At 33.8% G+C, this 22825-nt stretch overlaps 1 protein-coding gene across 10 annotated transcripts in view; it reads left to right on the top strand.

Annotated features, from left to right (window-relative positions):
• The window catches only part of RGS7 (regulator of G protein signaling 7), a 677137-nt gene that overhangs the window by 267621 nt on the left and 386691 nt on the right, over positions 1–22825 (top strand). For all 10 annotated transcript variants that reach the window (XM_051993522.1, XM_051993525.1, XM_051993520.1 and 7 more), the window contains exon 3: positions 11312–11408. In XM_051993522.1, the coding sequence (XP_051849482.1) occupies positions 11312–11408 (97 nt within the window). The remainder of the gene's footprint in view (positions 1–11311; positions 11409–22825) is intronic.

Genomic DNA, 22825 nt, shown 5'->3' on the forward strand with positions numbered 1-22825 from the left:
GAAGACAGAATCTTTATTGCAGGCCCAATGTTCTTTTCAAATACACTCTACTAGAGAGGCAAACCTCTGGTTGCACAGAAGGTGGATTGGATGACCTAAAGCAGTCTTTTCTAACTCTCAGATTCTATGCTTCTATTATAACCTCATTGTCATCACTCACAAGGCTGTGGGTAAACAAAAAAAATGCTGTACTGGGGTCTCAATGTAAGCCTATTCTTTATAGATGAGAAGTGGTTTAAGTACTATCTGTCTTTAATTCCATTCCCCAAAGGAATCACTATAATGCAATCTCATGTAATGGATCTTGACATTAATTTTATGGGGATAGTTATGGGGAGGAGGAGTTAATTCAGATATAGATATTAATGAAAGGGCTTGCAAAGATATTTCTAGCTTTATTCCCAGTGTTACCAGTTGTTTGGTTTTCCTTTTCAACATCTATTCCATGTGAAAACAAATGAGTTTTTTCATTCCTTCCCTATCATAAATAGCTTAAAAGCAAAATGTAGGAGTCACTGACAACAAAGAACTATGTGTCTTAAGAAATCAAATACTTTTTAATTCTGTGAATTGGAAAGTCCATCTCAAAGTAATCTTTCAAATGTGTTGTTTACATTTTTTTGCTTCCTCTCTCCATCATGCTTTTCTTAATGGCTTGTTATATAATTTCTATACATCACTCTTTAGAAAGTGTTTCTTTGAGATAATAATTTTTATTATTATCTTCAAATATCAGTTTAATCTTTTAAAAACTATACATACTATGTATACACAGCTATATGCATATATTATTTGTGATATGTACATACATAAATTATATATGTCTATATTTACATATATGTATATATATATATATATATATATATATATACAAAGTTTCCTCACAAGAAGCTAGTTGTATAGAAGCTATTACTACATTAATTTTATTATCATTGCTATTATTATTACATTGAGGCTGAGAGGTTAAGTGAATTGCTCCAGATGTTATCCATTTTCATTCTTTGCCTTCTTTGTTGGTTTCTCTTCTGTCATCCATATCTCAATTCTAGACACTTTCATCTCATTTTAGCTCAATCTTCTCTCTGCTCTTTCCTTTCTATATTTTCCTTCTGCAAAAAAGAAACTCTTGTCATAATTTCTATTACCATCACTGGACCAAGCCAATAACCACCAAATCCCATTTATTATTGAGCTCCAGTTGTTTTTTTTTCAATTTCTTTAATGGACATCTTTGTATTAATAGTGTTATGACCTACAATAGAATCTTAAGTTCCAAACTTAACATCATATACCACATCCTTCCATGGCTTCTCTCGCAACTTGTGTCAGTGATATATTGTTCTTCTTCCTATTTCATAACCTAGAACTTTTGAAAGCTGACATGTAATTTCTTGGCATGGGAACCTCTGCCAAGTAATTCAGATTGCAAATGTCTGTAACTTGTAGTTGTAGGGCATTGATGGACATTCTGAACCTAAGATTTATCATTGCAGGCATTCCACATGAACCACTATGCCATGGTACCTCTCTTTTACAAACTGTTATAAGAGAACATTGTACAAGTTTTACTTATTTATGCTATTGAATAATTTTTTATATTTTCCCTTCTAAATTTGGAAAATTGGAGTGTTGGAATCCTTACTAACTGCTAACTAATTAGAGTTGATCTAATCTTACAAGAAGATGTTTTGGCCAGAACCTGAAACAAGGTACTAAGTAGAACTAATTAAGACAAGGCTTGTGTTCACACCTTTACTCATTGGAGTCCACAAGTATGCTAGCTTCACAAAGTACACTTTCTAACTTCAAGGGAGTTCACACCTCCCTTAAAGTCATTGGGCCAGAGAGCACTATGGGAGAAAACCCATAATCCCATTCTCTCAGAAGAGGCAGATAAAAAGCCAGCGATGAGGGATCTATGGCAGAATACATTTTTTCCTCTTGGCTGGCTGATCGCACTGGACACTGCTCTTCTGGTGGGTTATAAAACCTGTCTGCTGGAGCCAGTGCATCTTTATCAAAGATTAAAAAATTAATGGTATAGAGAACTAAATTTAGAAGTTCTCTAGGGTTACCCATGGCTCCCCCTTTCTTTTGTTTTTGGAGGAGTGTCTTAATGTCTCTGTTTCTTCTTTCTACTATTGCTTGACCTTGAGGATTGAAGGGTATGCCAGTAGTGTGTAAAATCTTATACTGTGCACAAAAGTGTGAAGATTTTAAAGTTCTTTTGACAGTCTCATTGTTAGCCATCTGATTCCTTTTCCACCTGTGGAAATATAAGCAGATCCTCTTCCCCAAGCAATTAACCTAATAGACATGAAGATTGGAGCTGGTTGGAGGCAGAAGAAAGCAGAGGCAGAGGCTGAAGGACCAGACCTTTGGATTTGGTGACATTCGGAGGGAGCTCTTGGAACCAAGCAGAGAGATAGGCCTCTAAGCTAACTGGGCTATATTGGAGATAATAAAAGATCTGAACTTTTATCACCTGGCTGTGTTTTGAGAAGAAAAAGATCACTACATTGGAGGACACAAATTATATTTTCTTACCTTAAATAAAACAACCAGCTTATTATTATTATTTTAAAAATATGTTCTTTCTTTGACTTTTTGCCACTTAATATATATATATGTGTGTATATATATATATATATATATATATATAAACACATATTTTCCATTACCTTTCTGTGCTCATAAAATGATTAGCATAATCAATAAAAACATTTTTGGGGTAAAAAGTCTGGATTCTGGATAAGTTGGGGGTGATTTTTTTTTGGAAACTATGTTTTACTGGTTTAATCTTAGGCCATAATTCCTATTGTATTCTTAAATAACATGAAACAAATGAATAACAAGTGAAAATAATGATTCTTAACTAAGCTACTGCCAGCCATCAGCATTAACATATAGAAAATGACTTCTGTCCAAGTTACCTTAATTGAATTCCCATAGTAGAAAATGGCATTGGTTTGCAAATTTTCATTTCATTATTCTTACTTAACATTTATTAGTGGCTCAGATTTTTGCTTTTTCTTTAGCTGCTTTCACTGCTAAATTTGGAAATTCAAATCTTTTTCTTCTTTAGAAATATCTCCTGAAGGAAAAGCAATATGGGCAGGCTTGAATTATCTAATACCTGTTCATACTTAATAGCCATATGAAATACAAGAAGCACTTTAGTCATAATTTTTCATCATTTTCACATCTGGCACTTAAATTGAAGCTACAGACATTCATTTGAAAATATGTGTATAGAGAGATAAGAGTAAATTTAATATGTCCACTTAGTGGCTCATTTGTTCCTTTAAATGCTAGGGGGTTATATTAATGATATGTTACCAGAAATGATTGGAAAATTTCCTTTGGAACCTGGATTTATATGTTAGTCTTCTCTCACCACAGAATACAAAATATTTTAACCTTTCTTTTTTAAATTGCTTCACCTGCAACTGCAGTTTTTTAGGAAAAAAATCTATCAAAGAAATCAATAATAATAACATTACTCAGGATATAAAATTAAATGTAAATGCCAATGAACCCTCATAGTTCCTCAAAACATTCAGAAGTTGGAAAGATCAATCATTTTGTTTTCTTCATTATATAAGAATCTCATGTCTGGCACACCATGCTTGATATAAAATATAGCAGTTCTCTTCCAAAATAGTATATCTGAATAATATGTTCTTTCTTTGTGCTTCCCACTGGAAGGAAAGGACAATTTTTGAACAACATAAAAAGAATCTTAAAAAGTAGAAAATTGACAAGTAAACAATTTCAAAGAAAGTTTTTGTTATTGTTGTTAGGGAAAAAAAGCTTTCAGTTTTCCACATATGTAAACCTCTAAAAATCTTTACAATTTTTAAAAATACTATTATATTTTTCTAATTGCATGCAAAGATGATTTTCAACATTTGCTTTTGAAAAACCTTGTGTTCCTTGTGTTTAAACCATAATTGAAAATGAAAGTTAGTGTGTTTGGTAGAACAAGCAGCTCAATAATTATATTTTTCTCTATTTCTTATATCTGTTCATTTTTTAAAAAGAGTATTTGCTTATGTAGCTCTTCCTTGGAGTTTGGAGGTCTTTACAAGGTATATTCATAAAGTGATATGATATAGTGATATATAAATATAGACAAAATATTCCCTAATATATTTAGGCCCAAACATTTCAAGGTAGTTTTGGTGCTGAACATTTCAAGATATATTTTTCTATCAAGGTCATATTATCTTATTCCAGCGCTATCTTGTTACCCTCTATCAGTGATAATATAATATCAATAATAATAATATAATATAATATCAAAACTAATTGTTTTTATACTGTTTCTCATTTTTGTTACCTTCCTTGTTTTTAGACTTGCTCTCATTATTATGCTTATGTCTGGTCAACTAGATTCTATCCTTGTAATTTATTACTTCTAATTTACCATAGGCAGGGAAAACAGATGACCAACTTTATCAGAACTACATTTAAAATGAGTAAAACTGGCTCTCCTACTCCTAAGTTGGAAAGCCTCTAATTTTCCTTCAATATGAAATTAATTTATTTTATCTTATTGTTTCATATCCCGTTTCTTTTTTAAATGAATAAAAATCTGTGCAAAATATGTTTCTGAGGTCTTTGTGGCTGCTGAGGGGTCTTTGATAACATTTATTATGTTTATTTGTTAACAACTATCATAGGTCAGGGAAAAAAAAAAGAGTGCAAATAGTCATTGAGGGTGGGAGAGCTGTGCTAATCTCCAATGAACAAAGTGTATGAATTCCATTACACTAACATTGTGAGTTCATTGATTTCCAAATATTTTTCTCCTTGATTTTGGATTCCTTTCTATGAAAGTGTATTAACATGGGATAAGCATTCTTGTTCTTAACAGCATATGGTCCATTCCACAACCATTGTAGCTTTCTTGGCTTATTCCTCATTGTGTGAACAAGTCATATGCTCAATTAAATCTTCAATTCATTTTTTAAAAGTATATAATTTGTCTACTGTTAAAAGAGTACTTTGCTAGGCTTTGTTGAGATATAAAATTTAAATAAAACACTCTGCCCTACCGTCATAGTCTAATAAGCATATATACTACACATACTTAATTTAATACTTCAGAATAGTGAATTATATGATTACATCCCTCTGTTGTCTCTTCCTTCCATTGGCACAGATTACCGCCTATCCACACCATGTGTGATTTTTGTCCATATTATCCAATATTTCCTTCAAAGGATATTTACCCAGCATTTTGGAGGCCTTCTTCCAGGTCATTTTTATATTTTCTGGGTATTAATATAGCATTTAGGTTGTCAATCCCTTCACCATTAGGATGCTTCCTAACCACTCCATCCCTCACCTCACTTGCTATGCTCTATAGCATAGAGTACCTATGCTCTATTGATACCTTCTAAACTCAACTAGATCTTTCCTCCAATTAGAATGTAAACTTATTGAAAGCAGGGAATGTCTAGCTTTTCATTTGTACTCAGAGATTAACATAGTGCTTGAAAATAGAGAGTGATTAATTGTTTTTCCATTCCAGCACATCCTTTGCTTGTGCTACTCACTCATCACTTCTTTTTCTATTCAGGTATTTCCTAGATATAATCTAGGAATACCAACTTCTTCAATTTGTTATATTTGAAAATAGGCCATGACCTTTTTACATCCCTCACTCATCCACCCATTTATCCCATACAAAAATATTACAGAATGATACATAATAAGTATTTAAGAGGGATGCTAGCAAAGCACTCTGGGTTCCGACAGAGAAAGTGGTTCAAGGGTTAGTGAAAGAGCTTTTCACTGCTGTTTAAGCTGGTTTGATCTAAGTCAATAAGCAGATAATGAAAGAGAACTAAGAGGCTGACACCGAAGCAAAGCAGCTTATGCTTCTAGGCTGAAAATCGAGTCTAGAAAATGAAGGGCAGTCTTCCCAAACCAAAGGCAAAGGATCATGGGTTCTGCTCTTGAGGGAGATGTCTTTGTTAAACATAAAGAATGGTATTTTCTCCTGTTAATTAAATTGTCAGATTCTTTGCTCTTTTAAGCCAAGAAAACTGTTCACATGAAATCTATTCCCATTCAGTAGGTATGTTGAGATAAGAACATGATGATTATGTAGTATATAAAGGTTATAATAATAATCGGTATGAGGAAGAGAGGAAGGAGAATTAGTTACAGAATCTGAGAGGCAGATATAAAGTTCAAAAATCAGAGGCACATCAGGTTCAAGAAAAACTGTCAGCAACCAGAAAGAGAAGATAACTAGAAGACAAGAAAGCACCTTATTCCTTCAGAAATTAAAAAAAAAAAGGGGGGGGGGAACTAAATAGGATGGGAAGGTGGGAATTAAAGGAACAATTCAGAAGAGCCATAAGCCTAAGGGTAAGGACCCAGTTGATCCGCCTTTGACCTAAAGATAAATAACAATCGAACCTAGAAACTGTCTCTGTATTTTAGTAGGAAAAAGTCAACTTATTTTAATTTTATTAGAAATTTTATTTTTCATTTTATTAAAGAAAAATCAAATTAAAGTATTAGCCAAATATAATCTACAAATTTAGGGACTGAGATGTATCATATCAGTTATGTATTAGCTCTGAGATTCCCTTTGGCAAATCCACAGTGCCAAGTGAAGTGTCCCAGAGATTTTCCTGAGCTATACAGCCTACTGATGAATTTCTATTGCAGTTTCACCATGAGAGTCATCCTAAGGTATATTTAATCCTGATTCCTATGTGGGCATTAAACTACACATAAGGTATCCAGGGGAGGAGAAAACACAGACACTACAATCACTCCCCTGGCTACTGTCCCAGCAAATCAACACATTAACAAAACACTCAGTTGCATAAAGAAAAGAACTTTCATTTTCTCAAACAACCTTAGACACTTTCTATTTGTGTCAATCCCTTTCACTACAAATGCTGCCCATATTTTGATATGTCCTCAAATAGCAAAGCTTTAAACACACACACACACACACACACACACACACACACACACACACACACATATGAATAACTGTCCTCTCAGTCCTGTAAGAATTTTAGCTGAATGTCACCTCCATAACTTGGAATTTTTAAAAGTTATTCCTAAGGCAATGTCCACACCTTATTCCTTTGCTAATTTTAATAGCTTATCCTGCTTACTACTAACATTTAAAATGTACATAAAAATGTAGGGGATAATGTCAAAGATAAACAGAAAGGTTTGCCAGTACATATGTACTTAAGAAAAAATAAAACTGAATAGGTCTTTACTTCAGTCTTCTTATGAGAAGGGAGGCCTTTTTTTTCACTAAGGACTTGCTTGCATGCCCCGCCATCTTTTCCACCAGATTCCCCTTACCTTGTCTCGAATTTTCAAATTCTCTTCTATTTATTCCTTTCTTTCAGTCTACAAATACTCTTTTATGTCTCTTATACTTAAAAACAAAACTGAATTAAAACAAAAAAATCCTCATTAAATCTTACAATACTTTAGTCAAGATCAGTAAGCAATAGTCATATTTATTAAATGCCAATGATATGTCAAATGGTATCCTAGGAACTAGAAATAAAAGTTAAAATGGAAGTGCTTCTCTCTCTCTCTCTCTCTCTCTCTCTCTCTCTCTCTCTCTCTCTCTCTCTCTTGTTAATCTCTCTTCACAACAATCAATCCTCCACAAAGCTGCAAAATATATATTTTTTAAAGTATAGATGTGACTATGTGATTCTTCTAGTCAGAAACATCCATATTTGTTGTTCTTAGTTGCTTCAGCTATATTTGACTCCCTTTGGAATTTTCTTGGCAAAGACACTGCAATGGTTTGCCATTTTCTTCTCTAGTTCATTCACAGATGAGGAAACTGAGGCAAAAATGATTAAATGACTTGCCCAAGCTCACACAGCTAATAAATGTCTGAGACGGGAATTGAATTTATGCAGATGAGCCTTCTTGACTCTAAATCTTGCACTCTATCCACTGCCCCATTTAGCTGCTCCTCATTAAGTCTTAATTCACATACAGATCTGTATGGACATTTAAAACTCTTCAAAAGCTATCTCGTTAGACAATGAGAATTTTGTTGCTATTATCATTCACATACACTCTGTACTCCATGCAGACCAGCCTTCTTGCTGTTCTTTGCACATGACACTCCATATCTTTCTAGTGGCTGTTCCTTGCACCTAGTAAGCATTTTTCATCATCTCTATATCTCTAAATTCCTACTTTCCTTCAAAATTCAGCTCAAGTGCCATCTTCTACATGAACCTTTTTCTGATCTTTTCAGGTGCTAGTGCCTTCCCCTCAAGTTGCCTTTTATCTGCTTTGTACATTTTGCTCATGCCTATAAACATACACATTATCTTCCATTTTAGAATGTAAATCCTTGAGGGCAAGGGATATTTTTCTTTTATCATCCAATTTCTAATGCCTAACACAATTCTTGTCACTTACTTTATAAGTTCTTGATCTATTGTTTGCCAGAAAAAAATTCTCATGTTGACTTATTGATAAATGAATGGGGGAAAACACTGTATGGCAATGGGAGGGAGATGGTCAGAAAGCATGAAATAATACTAATTTATTTGTCCACAAAGGTATGTTGAAGCTGGAAGATTCTCTCAGGCTGGTCCATAGAGCCATAACTCAACTGAAGTATCCTTTAAGCCAAGCCAATTTATTTTGCTTCAGCTCTTGGCAAGTCAATTCAACAAATATTTATTGAGTGTATTGAGAGTAGGTGTATGTGTGTGTGTGTGTGTATACATACATACATACATATACACATACACATACATACAGCCTGTTTTTAAAGTATTTAATACATTTCCTCCACATGTCTATATACTCTAGATACTTTAATTATCTGTGATTTCAGCAATGTTTATATTCTCTCTTTTGGCACAAATCACTATCCTTCAATGACTAACTAGAAGGTCACCAGTAGTTACTGCAGCTAAGAAACATAGTAATGTGGTGCCCTCTGAATGTCTTGACAACAAAAAAAAAATTGTGATTTCCCATCCTTGAAGTGATATTATTACCATATAGTAGTGAGAATAAAATGTGCCAGAATTAGCAAAAACTCTTATCAATTTGCAATATTTTTGAAATGAAAATGTCTTGTTATATAGATGAGATTGACATTGACTCATTCTTATTAGAGAAATCCTTTGATTTTTTTCTCATATATTTATTTTATTTTGAATATTGGAAAAACAAGCATTTTCATGACATAGTATAATAAAAAAAAACTGATTGCATATGAAACTGAAAATGTCTTATATACAATAGTAGTATGCAGATACATTGAACCTTCCACCTGCTCACATCTTATGTTTAATGTTACCCTTTATAACTGATTCATTTCAATTTAGAGCTTATCATGGTATATGGTATCAAGTGTATTTCTGTAGTAATTTTTCTTAAATATTGAGTTCTTCCTATAGTCAGGGACCTTTAGGTTTATCACAAATGAGACTACTACTGTGTTTATTTGTTTTTTTTTTCATATTATGTACCCTGTTTAATCTTTCAGTTTCTTTTTTTTTTCATTTCCATGGTTATTGCTCTGTAGGAGAGTTTGATATTGTACTGCTAGATCCTGCTTCTTCTTACTTTTTCATTATTTTCCAAATGAATCTTGACTTTTTTTTCCCTCCAGTTAAATTTTATTCTATTTTACTTTTCTAGCTCTAAATGGTAATTCTTTAGTTTTCTATTTCTTCTTGACTAGCATAATTACTTGGCCATACCTTTCCATAAATATTTCTTAGAGGAAATTGTATAAGCTCACTGGTACCCATAATGTGCTGTAACCTTCTTTTCTCAAAATGCATTTTTTTTCATTGGCTTTTAGATCATTTTCAGTTGTGATCTTTTTGAGATGGTGGATTCATTTGTTTTTACTGTCAAAGAGCTTCAAAGACAGAGAATACAGATGATGTATCTATAACTTCATTGTAGGGATATTCCTTTTATCAGTTCAGAGTCAACTTTCTATGCCTTCTTATTTCAAGGTCTCCCATTGCATCCAGGGCCATCTCCAATCATCCGGAGCTATATCTTGTCAATGGATCTTGATAGCTTTGGAGGAGAAAATGAGACAGGGACTTTGAACAGCCTTCCCTTACTTAAATCCAATTCACTTGCATGTCATGCCATCACCTCCCTGATGTCAAGAATCTATTCGAGAATGAAAGACAAATAAGAATAACTACAATCTTATGCTTAGTAGCCCTATTTGTAAAACAGTCTGCCAGGGTTTCAGGGATGATGATACCCATTGATCTCAAAGTTTGAGATGATACATGCATAATTACTTACAGATATGATAGGAGCGTCTATGTCTGCTTGGCTAAGAACTGTTTCAAGGAATCCAGTTGGATCATCTTCATTTTAACTACATTTGCTTTATCATGGGTTTGTAAATAGTATATTGCCTTAATTTTGTCCATATTCAAATGTGACAATGTTATATTTTCTATATATACATGGCAAATTGATCATGTGGTTGAAAAAGAGGGACAAAGATTACTGGTGTTCAGTTCTAGGTTTCCAGGAAGTTTTTGCCACTTATATTTCATTCCAGATATTAATTCAGAATCCCTCTTAGGAAGAAGCAATGCAAGCAGATGCCTTTTAAACTTCTGTTTTCTTTTGCTTTAGCCTCAGTAGTGATAACATTAATGGAGTGTAAATATCACTTCAACAAGGGTGCATGACAACTTCAAAAATAAACACTTTCTTATCTCAGCAGTTATAAATCCAGAAAGAGCAAGAGAGGGAGGTAAAGCACAAAGCTCTTATTAGTAATGCAGTGGGCCATAAAATGGGCCTTCTTCGACTTCTTTCTCCATCTTTTCCTAATCAAGGTGAAACCATTAACACAAAAAATGTCAAGAATAATCATGAAATGAAATACCTTAGTCTGAAAAAGTAGATGGAGGCTTTTTTAAAAATTTGGTTGGGATTTTTTTGTTTGTTTATTTTGTCTTGTAGGAGAAAGGAAGGCAGAAGAACTAGTGATAATATGCTGAACTTGGACTTCATAAGGCCTAAGTTCAAGTTCTATATTGACCAGATAACTATTTAACCTTATGTAAGATATTTAATTATTTTTGGCTAATTTTTTTCAACTGTTAAATAAGCATGCTTTTACTTAGGATTCCTACTTCACAGAGTTGCTGTGAGAATCCAGTGTAACAATATATGCAAATTGATGTGGGAATTTCAAAATATTTTGTAATTGTGAATTATTTTCTGTCTAAGAAATTTTTCTTCTGTTTAAAAGTGACTAAATTCTTCTTTCGTATATTTCTAGATGGAAGATGTCATAGCACGCATGCAAGATGAAAAAAATGGAATTCCTATTCGAACTGTTAAAAGTTTTCTTTCCAAGATACCCAGTGTCTTCTCTGGTAAGGCTTTATCTTTTTTGGCCTACTTATATATACACTTGTTTTTAGCATCGGTTATGATATTTCTCAGCTTCTATTCTGTCTTTTTATTGCTTAACCTCTAATTTTAAATAAATGTTCAATTACATTCAGTCTACTTTTATGGATATCAAAGTATGAGAAACTTTCTTTTAAAAATAAGAAACTTTTTTGATCCTGTGAAAATGTAGAAAGTAAATAAGTAATTTATGTGAGGAAAATCACATGGACAAAGAGGCCTAGATGACAAATTAGATGACTTTCCTACAAAGAAAAAATATTTTCTTGTAATTGTCAGGGAGAGGAACTAATTATGAAAAATTAATTCAAGCCATTGATCAACTAGGGTAAATGAACTATACTTTTCCTCAAATGCCAGGAAAGTTAGTCTATGAGGGATTCTTTTTAAATTTAATCAATCAATCAATCAATTAATTATTTTCCTTTCTTTATATTGCCAATACTTGGCACAGTGTCTAGTAAAGAGGAGGCACTTAATATATTTTAATTGCCTGGTTGATTAGGCTTTGAAGAAAGAACAGAGTAGTGAAGGATATTTGCCAAGGTTGAAAAACAAATCCTACGTTGGATCAGGAAAGAATAAGAGAAAACAATTAAAGCATCATGGAGACCTAGATTCAAATCCTGCCTCTGTAATTTAGTATTTATACTCTCTCTGATTTTTCATTTCTTCTTCTGTGAAATGGGTTTGATAACAATACCTGCCTCTTACAATCATTTCAAGGTCCAAATTAGAGTATCTATGCAAAGTACTATTCAAAATTTAAAACTTTTATTACTTTGGCTTGAATTAGCATGGAAGTTTTGAAATGCAGCTCTCTCAGGAATGAAATGAAAATCACCAATGATGACGATAATTATTTAAAAGCCATCAGTATGGAAGTAATTGTTGAAGCTATGAGAATAGACAAATGCTTTCAGGGACAAAATATAAATAGAACTTAGAAAGAATGAAGTCTTAGGGAATCTCCACAGTTAGAAGTAGACAGCAAAAGGGACAGTCAGGTAGGGAAAGAGAAGAAACATTCATATAAGTGAATCATAAGAGCAAAGCTCCATTGAAACTAAGAAAAGAGAAAGCTTTTTAAAAGGAGATGGCAAATATCACAGTCAAATGTGTCATAAAACAATATAAATTAGAAATGAGAATGTCCCTGCTTGTTAAATTTTCAGTATGAGCTTTTACATTTTGGAAATTGACATATGTTACAAATTATGGCTGATTTATTATTTTGGTGATTGTCTAGACTTATGAAAATGATGGAGAAAATGATAATAATGGAGATTAAACTTAAAAGGTTTTCACTGTTTACTTTTTTTCCCTGAAAAGTTAGTTGTTAAACATTTGATAGCACACCCCTAAATATAATCAATGCTATTGAGAATCCTGGTGATAAAAAGGAGAGTGATAATGATAGCTAGATAGAGAGCAAGAAGCTTAAGTGAAGGATTATCATCATTACCAGCAGCAGCAGCAGCATAGTGATTTAGACAAGGGAAACCTAGGTGTGTTTCAAGAAAAGAAAAGGACAATGCAAGAGCACAATGTGGTGGAAAAGAAGTGTTTGAAGACATATAACTAGGGTTCGAATCTTGACATGAAGGTAAAGCTTCCTCTACAACCAAAAGAAAGGATAAGAAAATTAGCACATTCAGGGATGTGCTAAGATAGAGATAAGTGAATTTGGAGCTCTCATCAAATAAATAAATCTCTCCAACAAATAGGAAACAAGATTATATGTTAAAAATGTGACCAGGGTGACAGCACTAGGAGCTAAGAAAGGATGGAATAGCCATTCTGTGAAATTTGCTAAAGAATTAACAAAAGATAAATCAAGAGGTTCTGGACAGCAATAAGATCTGAGTTTAAATTGGGAAACATAAATTGAGAATGATTCTGGATTGAATAGTTCTATTACTGTTGAAGGTAATATCCTTTCAATCATTCACATTCAAAGCTCAGTGGCATCTTCTGCTCTTTATTATCACTCCATTTGGGTGATTGTTGTCAGAAGACCAATTTACTGTTTGCCACATACTGTAAATAGAAAAAACAAGGAAAAAAAAACAATCCCTGCTCTTGAAGAAATTTCATCATTCTAATAGAGAAAATCAAAACATAAAGAGTAGCCACAAAGTTCAGGTGAGTGGGAGGTAGCCTATGTAAAAATGAAGCAGGCTTGAGGGCAAGACAGAAGGAGAGTAATAGCAGTGGCTTGAGTGCATGCCAAGAAGATTCTCCTCATTTAATTGATTTCAGAGTTTATGAAATCAATTTGCTGAAAGCCAGCATGGATGTGTAACATGTCTGAAGTTGGGCTGGAAATGTAAAATTTAAGATCCCTGAGATCAAGAGCTATTTTTATTTAGTGTAACATATTTATTGTAGTAAATGCTTGATACATTTTTGTGAATTGAAATAAAAGTAGTGAACAATATGGTGCTCAAATAACTGTTATCTATATTCTAAGGGTATGTTGTTTTCATTTCTAGAAGAGAAGGCACATGGTAATTAGGAGCAATTATATTATTTTATCAGAAAATTTGAAATATTCCTTGAAAAAAATGGAAGAAATGATTTTTTAAAATAAAGAGTTCTAAATAAGCAATAGGAAATTTTAGCCCATGTCAGGAGATCATATCTAGGAATGAAGGAGAAGAATGTGACAAAGAGGAAGGAAAATACTCTTTAAAACATGGAATAAAATAGGCTGTAAAATTTCTTCCACATAGGGCCCAGAATCATCCCTCCTGGATGAGTCGTCACATCCTGGAAGAAGAGGTGTGATAATGTCCTTTATCAGTGTTCTATGCATGTTTATTTTCTTTTTGTGGAGGAGAGAGCTAATTAAAAAAGAAACCACTGCTTGAGCAACAGGGAATCATGGATCACATCCACTGTGCTATTATCAGAAGATGGATCATCCAATAAGGATGAAGGAAGGAAAAAGAAATGAATGTTAAGATTAGTGGGCTACTGAAGCATTTGTTTATTAATTTGACATCAACAGTAATGGGATCAGCTGTCTTTTAGGGCATGTATCTAGGATATTATTGAGAAATTCCCAAGACTTGTCAAACCTAGTGACTGCCATGTGTTTCTGGGCTTCACATGAGAATAACTCCTATAGCTAGAGGAAATTTAGAAAATATTGTTAAAGAATATGAAATCTTGAATAAGAAAATAAAGACCTTTGGGGCACAGGGCTTGTTCTCATCACTGCTATTCAATGAACCAAGGAAATCCTAAGGCAGAGGTAGCTTTAGGTAGTGAACAGCATTTTACAAAGATTCAGTCTGAAATGGAATTTGGAATTCTGGACTGTGGTTAAAAATATTGTAAAAATGGACTCCTGCCTAGGAATGGAGTATGGGCTTCTGTATCTGGTAAAATATTTATTTATCTAGATTCGTTTAAATCTAATTAAAAGATATTTAAAATTAAAAAATTAAGGGAGAAGAAAGAAACACACAGACAGACAGAGAGATATGGAGGGAGGCAACTTTCTCTATATTGGGATATATGCATGTATATATGTCTGTATGCATATACATGCATATAGAAGTTTATACTAAGATATCATATAAGCAAGATTTCTTAATTTGGGGATCCTGACTTTTTAAACTTTGATTAGTATATTTGAGTATAATTGGTTTCCTTTATAATTCTGTGTATTTTTATGAATCTGAAACCAGTATTTTAAAAGAGAGTCCATAGGCTTCATCAGACTGCTTTGACAAAGAGAGTAGTTAATCAATCAATAAAATTTATTAAACTCCTACTATGTGGCAGGTTTTTGCTAAGGTGAAAAATAATTCTTGTTTCCAAGGTGCTTTGTGTAACAGGAGAGACAACATGCAGAAACAATAAATCCTTATAGAGAATGTAGGTATTAAAAAGCTGTAAATTTGAAATAATCAACCAAGGGAAGTCACCAAAATTAAGGGAAATTGGGAAAGGCTTCTTGTCGAAGATAGAATTTTTTAATGAATCTTTAAGGAATTCTGAAAAACTGGAGGTAGAGATGAGAAGGGTCAGCATTCTAAGGATAGGAGACAAGTGAAAATGATCAGAATGTGAAGATAGTCATGTGTGAAAAAACAACCAAGAGGTTGATGTCACTAGGTTGTAGAGTACTTAGAAGGAGTTATTGTAAGAAAAGGTTTGGCAGGCAGGGAGCTAGATGAAGGGCTTTGAATGCCATGAAAGTTTTTTTTTTTTTTTTTTTTAGATTTGATACTGGAGGTAATAAAAAGCCACCAGCGTCATTTGAATAATGGAGTGATATGCACTAAAGACCATCTTTTAAGATGAGTAGAGAATAGACTAGCGTGGGGCAAAACTTAGGTTAGGCAGACTAACCAGCCAACTATTTCAGAATCTCAGGATTAAATTTATGAAAGCCTCTACCAGTGTGGAAGCAATGTCAAAAGAGAGGACATAAGTAAGAAATATTATAAAGGTTAAGTATAGGCCATGGCCATAAATTGGATATTGCAGATGAGACTGAAGAGTTAAAGAGAGAACTGGCTTGAGAGTCTGAGTGATTGGAAGGATGGTGATCTCAAGAGAACTGCTGGGGAAAAGCATGGTTTTGGGGAGAAAAGAAGCTTCAGTTTTGAGAATGTTGAGTAGAAGATGTCTGTGTAATATTCAGCTTGGAATGTTCAATCTATATGGAAAGAGTAGCTGGAGTCAGTCAAGATGTTATAGCGACATATAAATGTAGCTTTGAGAATCAGAGATAACAATTGAATTTATAAGAGCTGAAGAGGTCACCAGGTTCAGTAAGTTAGAAAGCAGAACAAGGACGGAGCTCAGTGGGATACCCCAATAAGCATGTATGACCTTGATGAAGATTCAGTAAAGGAAACTGAGAAGTGGTTAGGTAGCCATGAAGATAATCCTAGAGAATAACATCATGAAAAGTTAGAAGATAGTAATAGTGAAAAGAGTGTGATTGACAATGCCAAAAGCTGCAAAGAAGTCCAGAAGCATGAGGGTTGAGGAAAAAAATCTTTTGATTTAGAAATTTAGAAATTGTTATTAACTTTTTAGTGAGGAATTTCAGTTTAATGAGAAGGTTGGAACCCAGACTGTAGAGAGTTAGTGAATGAAAGGAAATAAGTGGAGGCATGTATTTTATATGGCCTACTCAGAGTTAAAAAAGGGGAGACTATGGGATAATGAAAAGCTGATAGTTCTAATAAAGGAGAATCCCTACACACAGACTGGAAGCAAATAAATAGTCAAAGGATACTTAGAAGAATTGATCAAAAATGAAGAAACAGAATCAAATGGAAACCAAGGGAGGAGAGAGTATCCAGGTTGTAGGATTTGACAATATCAAAAGTTTTAGAGTATTCAAGAAAAAATGGTAATGAAAACTGTCTAGAGATTTTGATAGTTAAGAAATCACTGAAAAATTTTAAGACTACAGTTTTAGTTGTGTAGTAGAGTAATATATAGTAGACTGTAGTGTGTTGTAAAGTGAGGTGACAAAGTGGAAGCATCAGATATCATATATCTTTCCAAGAACAGTAAAAGGTTGAAAGTTAATGGCATATGATGGGAATATATAAAAAGGGGGAGGGAACTGTCCCTTCTTTCAAGGAGCTCTCCATAGAAACAGGTATGAAAAATAAAGATATTGTAAAGATATTCCTTTGCTATTATGAGCACTGCAAGATAAATGGAGAAAAAAATTCAGAGAGAAGAAGGTGGGGATTTAGCTTGAACTTGAAGGAAGTTACCAATGACAAGAGACCTAGATGAACTGCAATATTTCAGATAGTGGAATAGCCAATTAAATGGAAAATTATGGCCCCAAATTCAGATTGAAGCTATTTCCAAGAGAAACAAATATGAGTGGACTCAGGGGCAAAACTGGAAATGATTCTGAGATGTATCAATTGCGTAAAGCACACTTTGTTCTATTCAATATTATTTTAAAGATAGAATCTACTTATTTTCAAAATTTATAATACCTATGCTCCCCCTTCCTTCTTTTCACTTGATATGATAGAGCTGTAGTAAACTTTGACACTTTAATATAAGACCTTCTACTCTGTGTATAGTTTCTTAAAGAGCAGGAATTAAAAACCTGGCATCTGCAACAGTTGTTGTTAGATTGGAGCAGAAGGGGTGGGTGTCTATGTACACAAACACATGCATCTGTGTATTATTGCAAGAGTGATGGCAGTCCTTTTCTAATGAGGCAAAAAAATAATAGTTTTTTTAAAATTTAAAAATGGTGTTTTAAAGTCTATACTATCATTTTTCTTTTTATATTTAATATGCAAGTCTGATACTACTGGACTAAGGTCTTGAGGCATCTCATAAATGATGCTTTGACCATTTATGCTTTGACCTTTGGTCTCTCTACAGGTAGAATTGGTCATAACTCTGCCTAGCAGACCTCAAGGGATCACTAACAGTCTTAATCAAGGAGAGAGAGCCTTATTTCTTAATATGCAAATAAAAGGTGAACTTCACAGATTAATTAGAGACAATATCATAGAAATTATTTTGTGATTTTTGTGCAATTATATTCAGAAATCATTACATTCAGAAAAGTAAGTGCTAATAAGAGAATATTTGACAAGTACATCTGACGGTTTTCCTGGAATGAGTTTAAGAAAGCACAACCTTGGATTTTAACTAAGGGTGTGCTAGAGTTAGCTCCTATTGGTCCTGATTATTAAAGTTCCAGTTCATTTATACCTTGCAAATTGGCAAACACAACAAATCAAATCTAGATTTGTTATTTTGTTGATTGTCTTTGCTTGAGCATGATGGTGAAAAGTGTTAATAATGAAGGTTAAACACTATGCCATGCTGAACATTTTTTCCTGCTTCTTGTTGTTTTTAAGAGTCAGTTATTAAATATTTATCAGCACACTCCTGGTCTGTTTTCTTACAATTTATTTGTTGCTTCCCTAAAAGTGTTTGATCATCCTCTTTGCTGGATATCAGTTTTAATCCTGATTCCTCTGCTATTATGAGTATTGCTTTGGGAAGGGATTTGAGGTTTGTCTTGTTCCTCTGCCAACTAGAAACTCCTGGGATCTTGAGGGTTGGTGGACACACTACTTTGCTGAGCTGATTCTCACTCTACATAAGAGATATGGCTGTCGTCCATCTATTTCAATTCAATTTAACAAATATTCATTAAGGACCTATTATGTATAAAGCATCATGCTACACTCTGGAGAAAACGGCTATGTTATAATTACAAAGTGATGAGCTTTTGGAGAAGTTCTTAGTTCAGTAGAAACAAGCAAGACACTTAAGCAAATTGAGAATAAAATAGCTGTCATCATTTATAAAGTGCTTTAAGGTTTATTTAAGTAGCCTCCTCTCAAATACATCATGAGATAGATAAGTATTCTTATTTAGACTTCTGGCAGTACAGAAAAGTGGGGGAGAGAGGGGGTTTGGGCCTGGGAGGCAACTCTTCTTGCAGAGAAGCAGGTGCCATGACATCAGAGATAGAAGGCTAGGGTAATGGGTCAATAGTGTAGAAAGCAACTTGCAGAGACAACCATTGTCACTGTCAATAGCAGATAGATGAAACTTTACCAACTGATTAGAGGAAAATCACAATCAGGAGTAGTGATTCCTTTCCTGTCAGTCAGCAGGCATAATAGCTGAGGATGTATTTTATCTTTTTCCTTCCCTATGATTACTAATCTTTGTTCTGTCTCAAACCTTACATAACTACAATCTCAAATGCCTTCTCTCCAGGGAACTATCTCATTACTCCCTAGATACTTAAAAGACAAATTACAGAAACATTTCTATAATATCTCTATTAGCCTTGATTTCTTCATTTATAAGAGCTAACATTTATATAATGTCTATTGTATATCAGGCATTATTCTAAGATCTTCATAAATTAGATTCATTTTATTCTTATAGCAACCATGCAAGGTAGTTGGCATTATGATCCTCGTTTTTAAACTAGAGAAAACTGAAATATATAGAATTTAAGTGACATCCCTAAAGTCACATAGCTAGAGACTGAATTTTAAGCCATGTCTAACAGACAGAAATCTTGGGGTCTCATCCATTCTGCCATCTAGTTGAGTAGGATAATATCCCTAGAGTTGTTGTCAGGATCAAATAGAATAATAGATATTCATCTCTGTGAACTTTAAAGAACTATATACTTGTTAGATATTATGCTAGTTTAGGAAAGACACTTGTGTCTGACATGGAGGATGATCTTCAAATAGAAGCATCATTCTTTATAATCAATGTGCCCTTCTAAAGCCTCCTGTTTATGAAGTTTAATAGATTCTAACATATTAAGTGATTCTTCTTTGGAGGATTTATGGAAAAACCAGGGCAAGAATCACACAGGATAAAAAATATGAGGGTGCCTAAATCTACAGTATTAGTATGATTATCTCCAATGATGAAAATGATTTCAGGTCCATCAAGATATGAAAACTATGCTATCTTAATCAATTAAAGATTCCCATCCCTGTTTTTAAATCCAACTATGACATTGTTAGTCACCCCAGAGCAGCAAAGGAAGAAAGGACCTGGGGAAGTTTCATAGGTCTCATAAAGATCCTAGGTAGTTTGCCAGTAAATAATGTTAAAGTAAGGAATCCAAGAGTGAAGAGATCTGCAGAAGGAAGGCACATTGTGGAAGGCATAAAAGACCGTCTATAGCAGGAAGAAAGGAGTTCAAATGTTGGAGTTCTTGTTCTTCTCAAAATGCCGCTGGTTTAGCTTAGAGCCCTCCAAATATCTCCAAATCCAAAGGTTTTGTCCTTCAGCCTCTGCCTCTGCTTTCTTCAGCCTCCAACCAGCACAGAGATGGAATGAATCTCTTGTCTCCTTCACTTGGGGCTCGGCTAGCTTTCTGGTGAATCTTTCAGACAGCTTGGTCTCAGTGGGGGAAGTGCAGGAGCCCAGCCACCAACTACAGTGGTGTGAGATGAAGATGAATCTGGTTGTCCAATGAACTCTCGACTTGTAGCTTTATCCTCTGAAAACTCTTCTTCTGCCACCAGCCAGCCAAATGGAAAATATTCTCCCTTGCCTCAGACAGGCAAGTTTAGCAATTAGGTCAGATTGATTAGAATGTGAAATTTGTGAACAGGAGTAATATTCAATAAATCTCTACAGTATCTTGAGAAAAAGGGAATGGTGATAATGAACCCAAGAAACAAACCAGTCAGTGGTAGCAGCTTTTTTGAAATACAGAATTGGAGAAGATCCAGCCAATATACATATATAGCCTCTATAATTCCCAGCTCTTTTCTTCTGTTAGAGCATTCTCCATGTTCTGTTTATTGCTTTACAATTTATATGTCTTTCATTTCTTGTTTTGTTTTGCAACAAAAGTTGGTCAAGACCTGGGTTACAATGATAGAAGTAATACAGAAAAAAATAATGTAATATAATACTTCTGAGTATCCTTGAGTTTTTATGTCTGCAGAAAACATTCAGTAATTATATTAATGTAGTTCATTGTGAACCAAAGCACCACTTTTTGGAAGAACTCTGTTTGCCTCAATGGAATGACTTCACAATTATATGGTGCCACCTGTGTGAGTTCCAGCAGGAAAAGCAGAGACTTCATCTTTGTTCTTTCCAAATGGCATTAGTTCCCACTAACCTTGACTCTGCCCATGCTTCTGAAACCGCCTGGGGAGAGCATAAAAGTCTTCTGTACTGCCTATTGGTAACTATCAAACCTATTTCCCTTTCATCCAGGCTATGTAACATGTTTGAAGGCTGAACTTACAGAGTTCATTTACAAGAACTAGAGGGAAATTTAAATGCAAAAGATGATCTCTGTCCTTAAATATCAAATGCTGTAAAAGGTTGGATAGAGGAAAAGAGAACAGGATGGCATAGAATCATAGCAAATAAATGTGTAGATACATAGCTTCTTAATGTTTTTCATATGCTTTGATGTTATATTCACTTTGTTTTTATCAGTGAAGAAAAGATTTTCCATTGCAGCCATGAAAAATTCACTACAATCCTTGACCTTTATTCCTTCTCATTCCCAGGATCAAATGTAAAATGATATTGGACATTTAAAGCTCTTTACAATATAATTCCTTTCTACATTTCTTGTCTTCTTATTTCTTACTCTTCTGAATTTACTATAAGATCCAACTACTACTATTTGCTGTTCTGAGCACTTCCGCATCCATCTCCCTGGTTTCATTGGTCTCTTCTAAACTCAGCTTCCATCCTTCCTTCTGTAAGAGGCTTTTCTTGGTCCTCTTCATTTCTTGTTTTCCTTCTGAAATATCCTTTTACACACACACACATACACACACAAACACAAAAACACACATACACACATGTACATATTTATATATCTGTATGCACATAAGTATTTACATCTTGTCTCATTCATCAAAATGTGAGCTCCTGGAGGCCAAATATCCTGTTTTTTTTTTCCTTTACCCTGCCTTTTTTTGTTTGTCCAGGATTCAGTACAGTGTCTGACATGTAAAAAACACTGATTGATGATTGTTGATTACTGAGTGATCATTTATATAGAAATGCAAAGGGAAATAAATTGTCTTTAAGCAGTTTTCTAGATATTTAACAAATAACTGTTTCTTTTTTATATAAAAGGGAATAAGCATACATATATAAGTATGAACAGAAACACAAACATGTTTGTGATTCCTCTAATGGTACTATCTTAAAGATCATTTAAACTAATTCCCTATTTTGCTTTATGAGGAAACAGACCCAGAGAGGTTGCAAATTATTGAATCTGATCATACAAATTGGTCAGAATTCTAACCCATAATCCCTGATTCCAAAGCTGACATTTTTTTTTTACTGTATTAGAGTATATTGATATACTATTAGAATAATAGAAAATTACTATATTGGATTAAGAATCTCAATGATCTGGATCCAAAGTACTTTTGTATCTTTTTAAAAATCTCATTTATTTCTTGTACTATTCTATACTCCAGTCACACTGGACAACATTGAATTCATCCTACCTTGGAATGCTCTCCTTCCAATAGTCCTCTGACTTGCCTCCATTTTCACCTGCTGAACTCCTATCTGTCCTTTAAAACTCAACTCCACTGCCATCCACTAATAACAGCTCACCTGATCCTCAAATGCAGAAATATTCATCTCTTTGAATTTTCATAGATAGCACTTTGTATCACTCTTAAGTATTCATCACAGTCTCATGTGCATTGCAGGTATTTGTGGATAATCCTTGTTTCTTTAATGTGATTATAGGCTCCTTTCAGGGTTCTTATTCATCTTTTTTATACTAATAGTGTAGTCCCTAGCTCATTTTATTATTTGCTGGCCATAATTAATAAAATGATCATTAATTTTCCAGAACTTGTCTTGCAGACTTTTCATT

Source organism: Antechinus flavipes, chromosome 4, assembly GCF_016432865.1.
Source record: "Antechinus flavipes isolate AdamAnt ecotype Samford, QLD, Australia chromosome 4, AdamAnt_v2, whole genome shotgun sequence".
NCBI classification, from domain to species: Eukaryota; Metazoa; Chordata; class Mammalia; order Dasyuromorphia; family Dasyuridae; genus Antechinus; species Antechinus flavipes.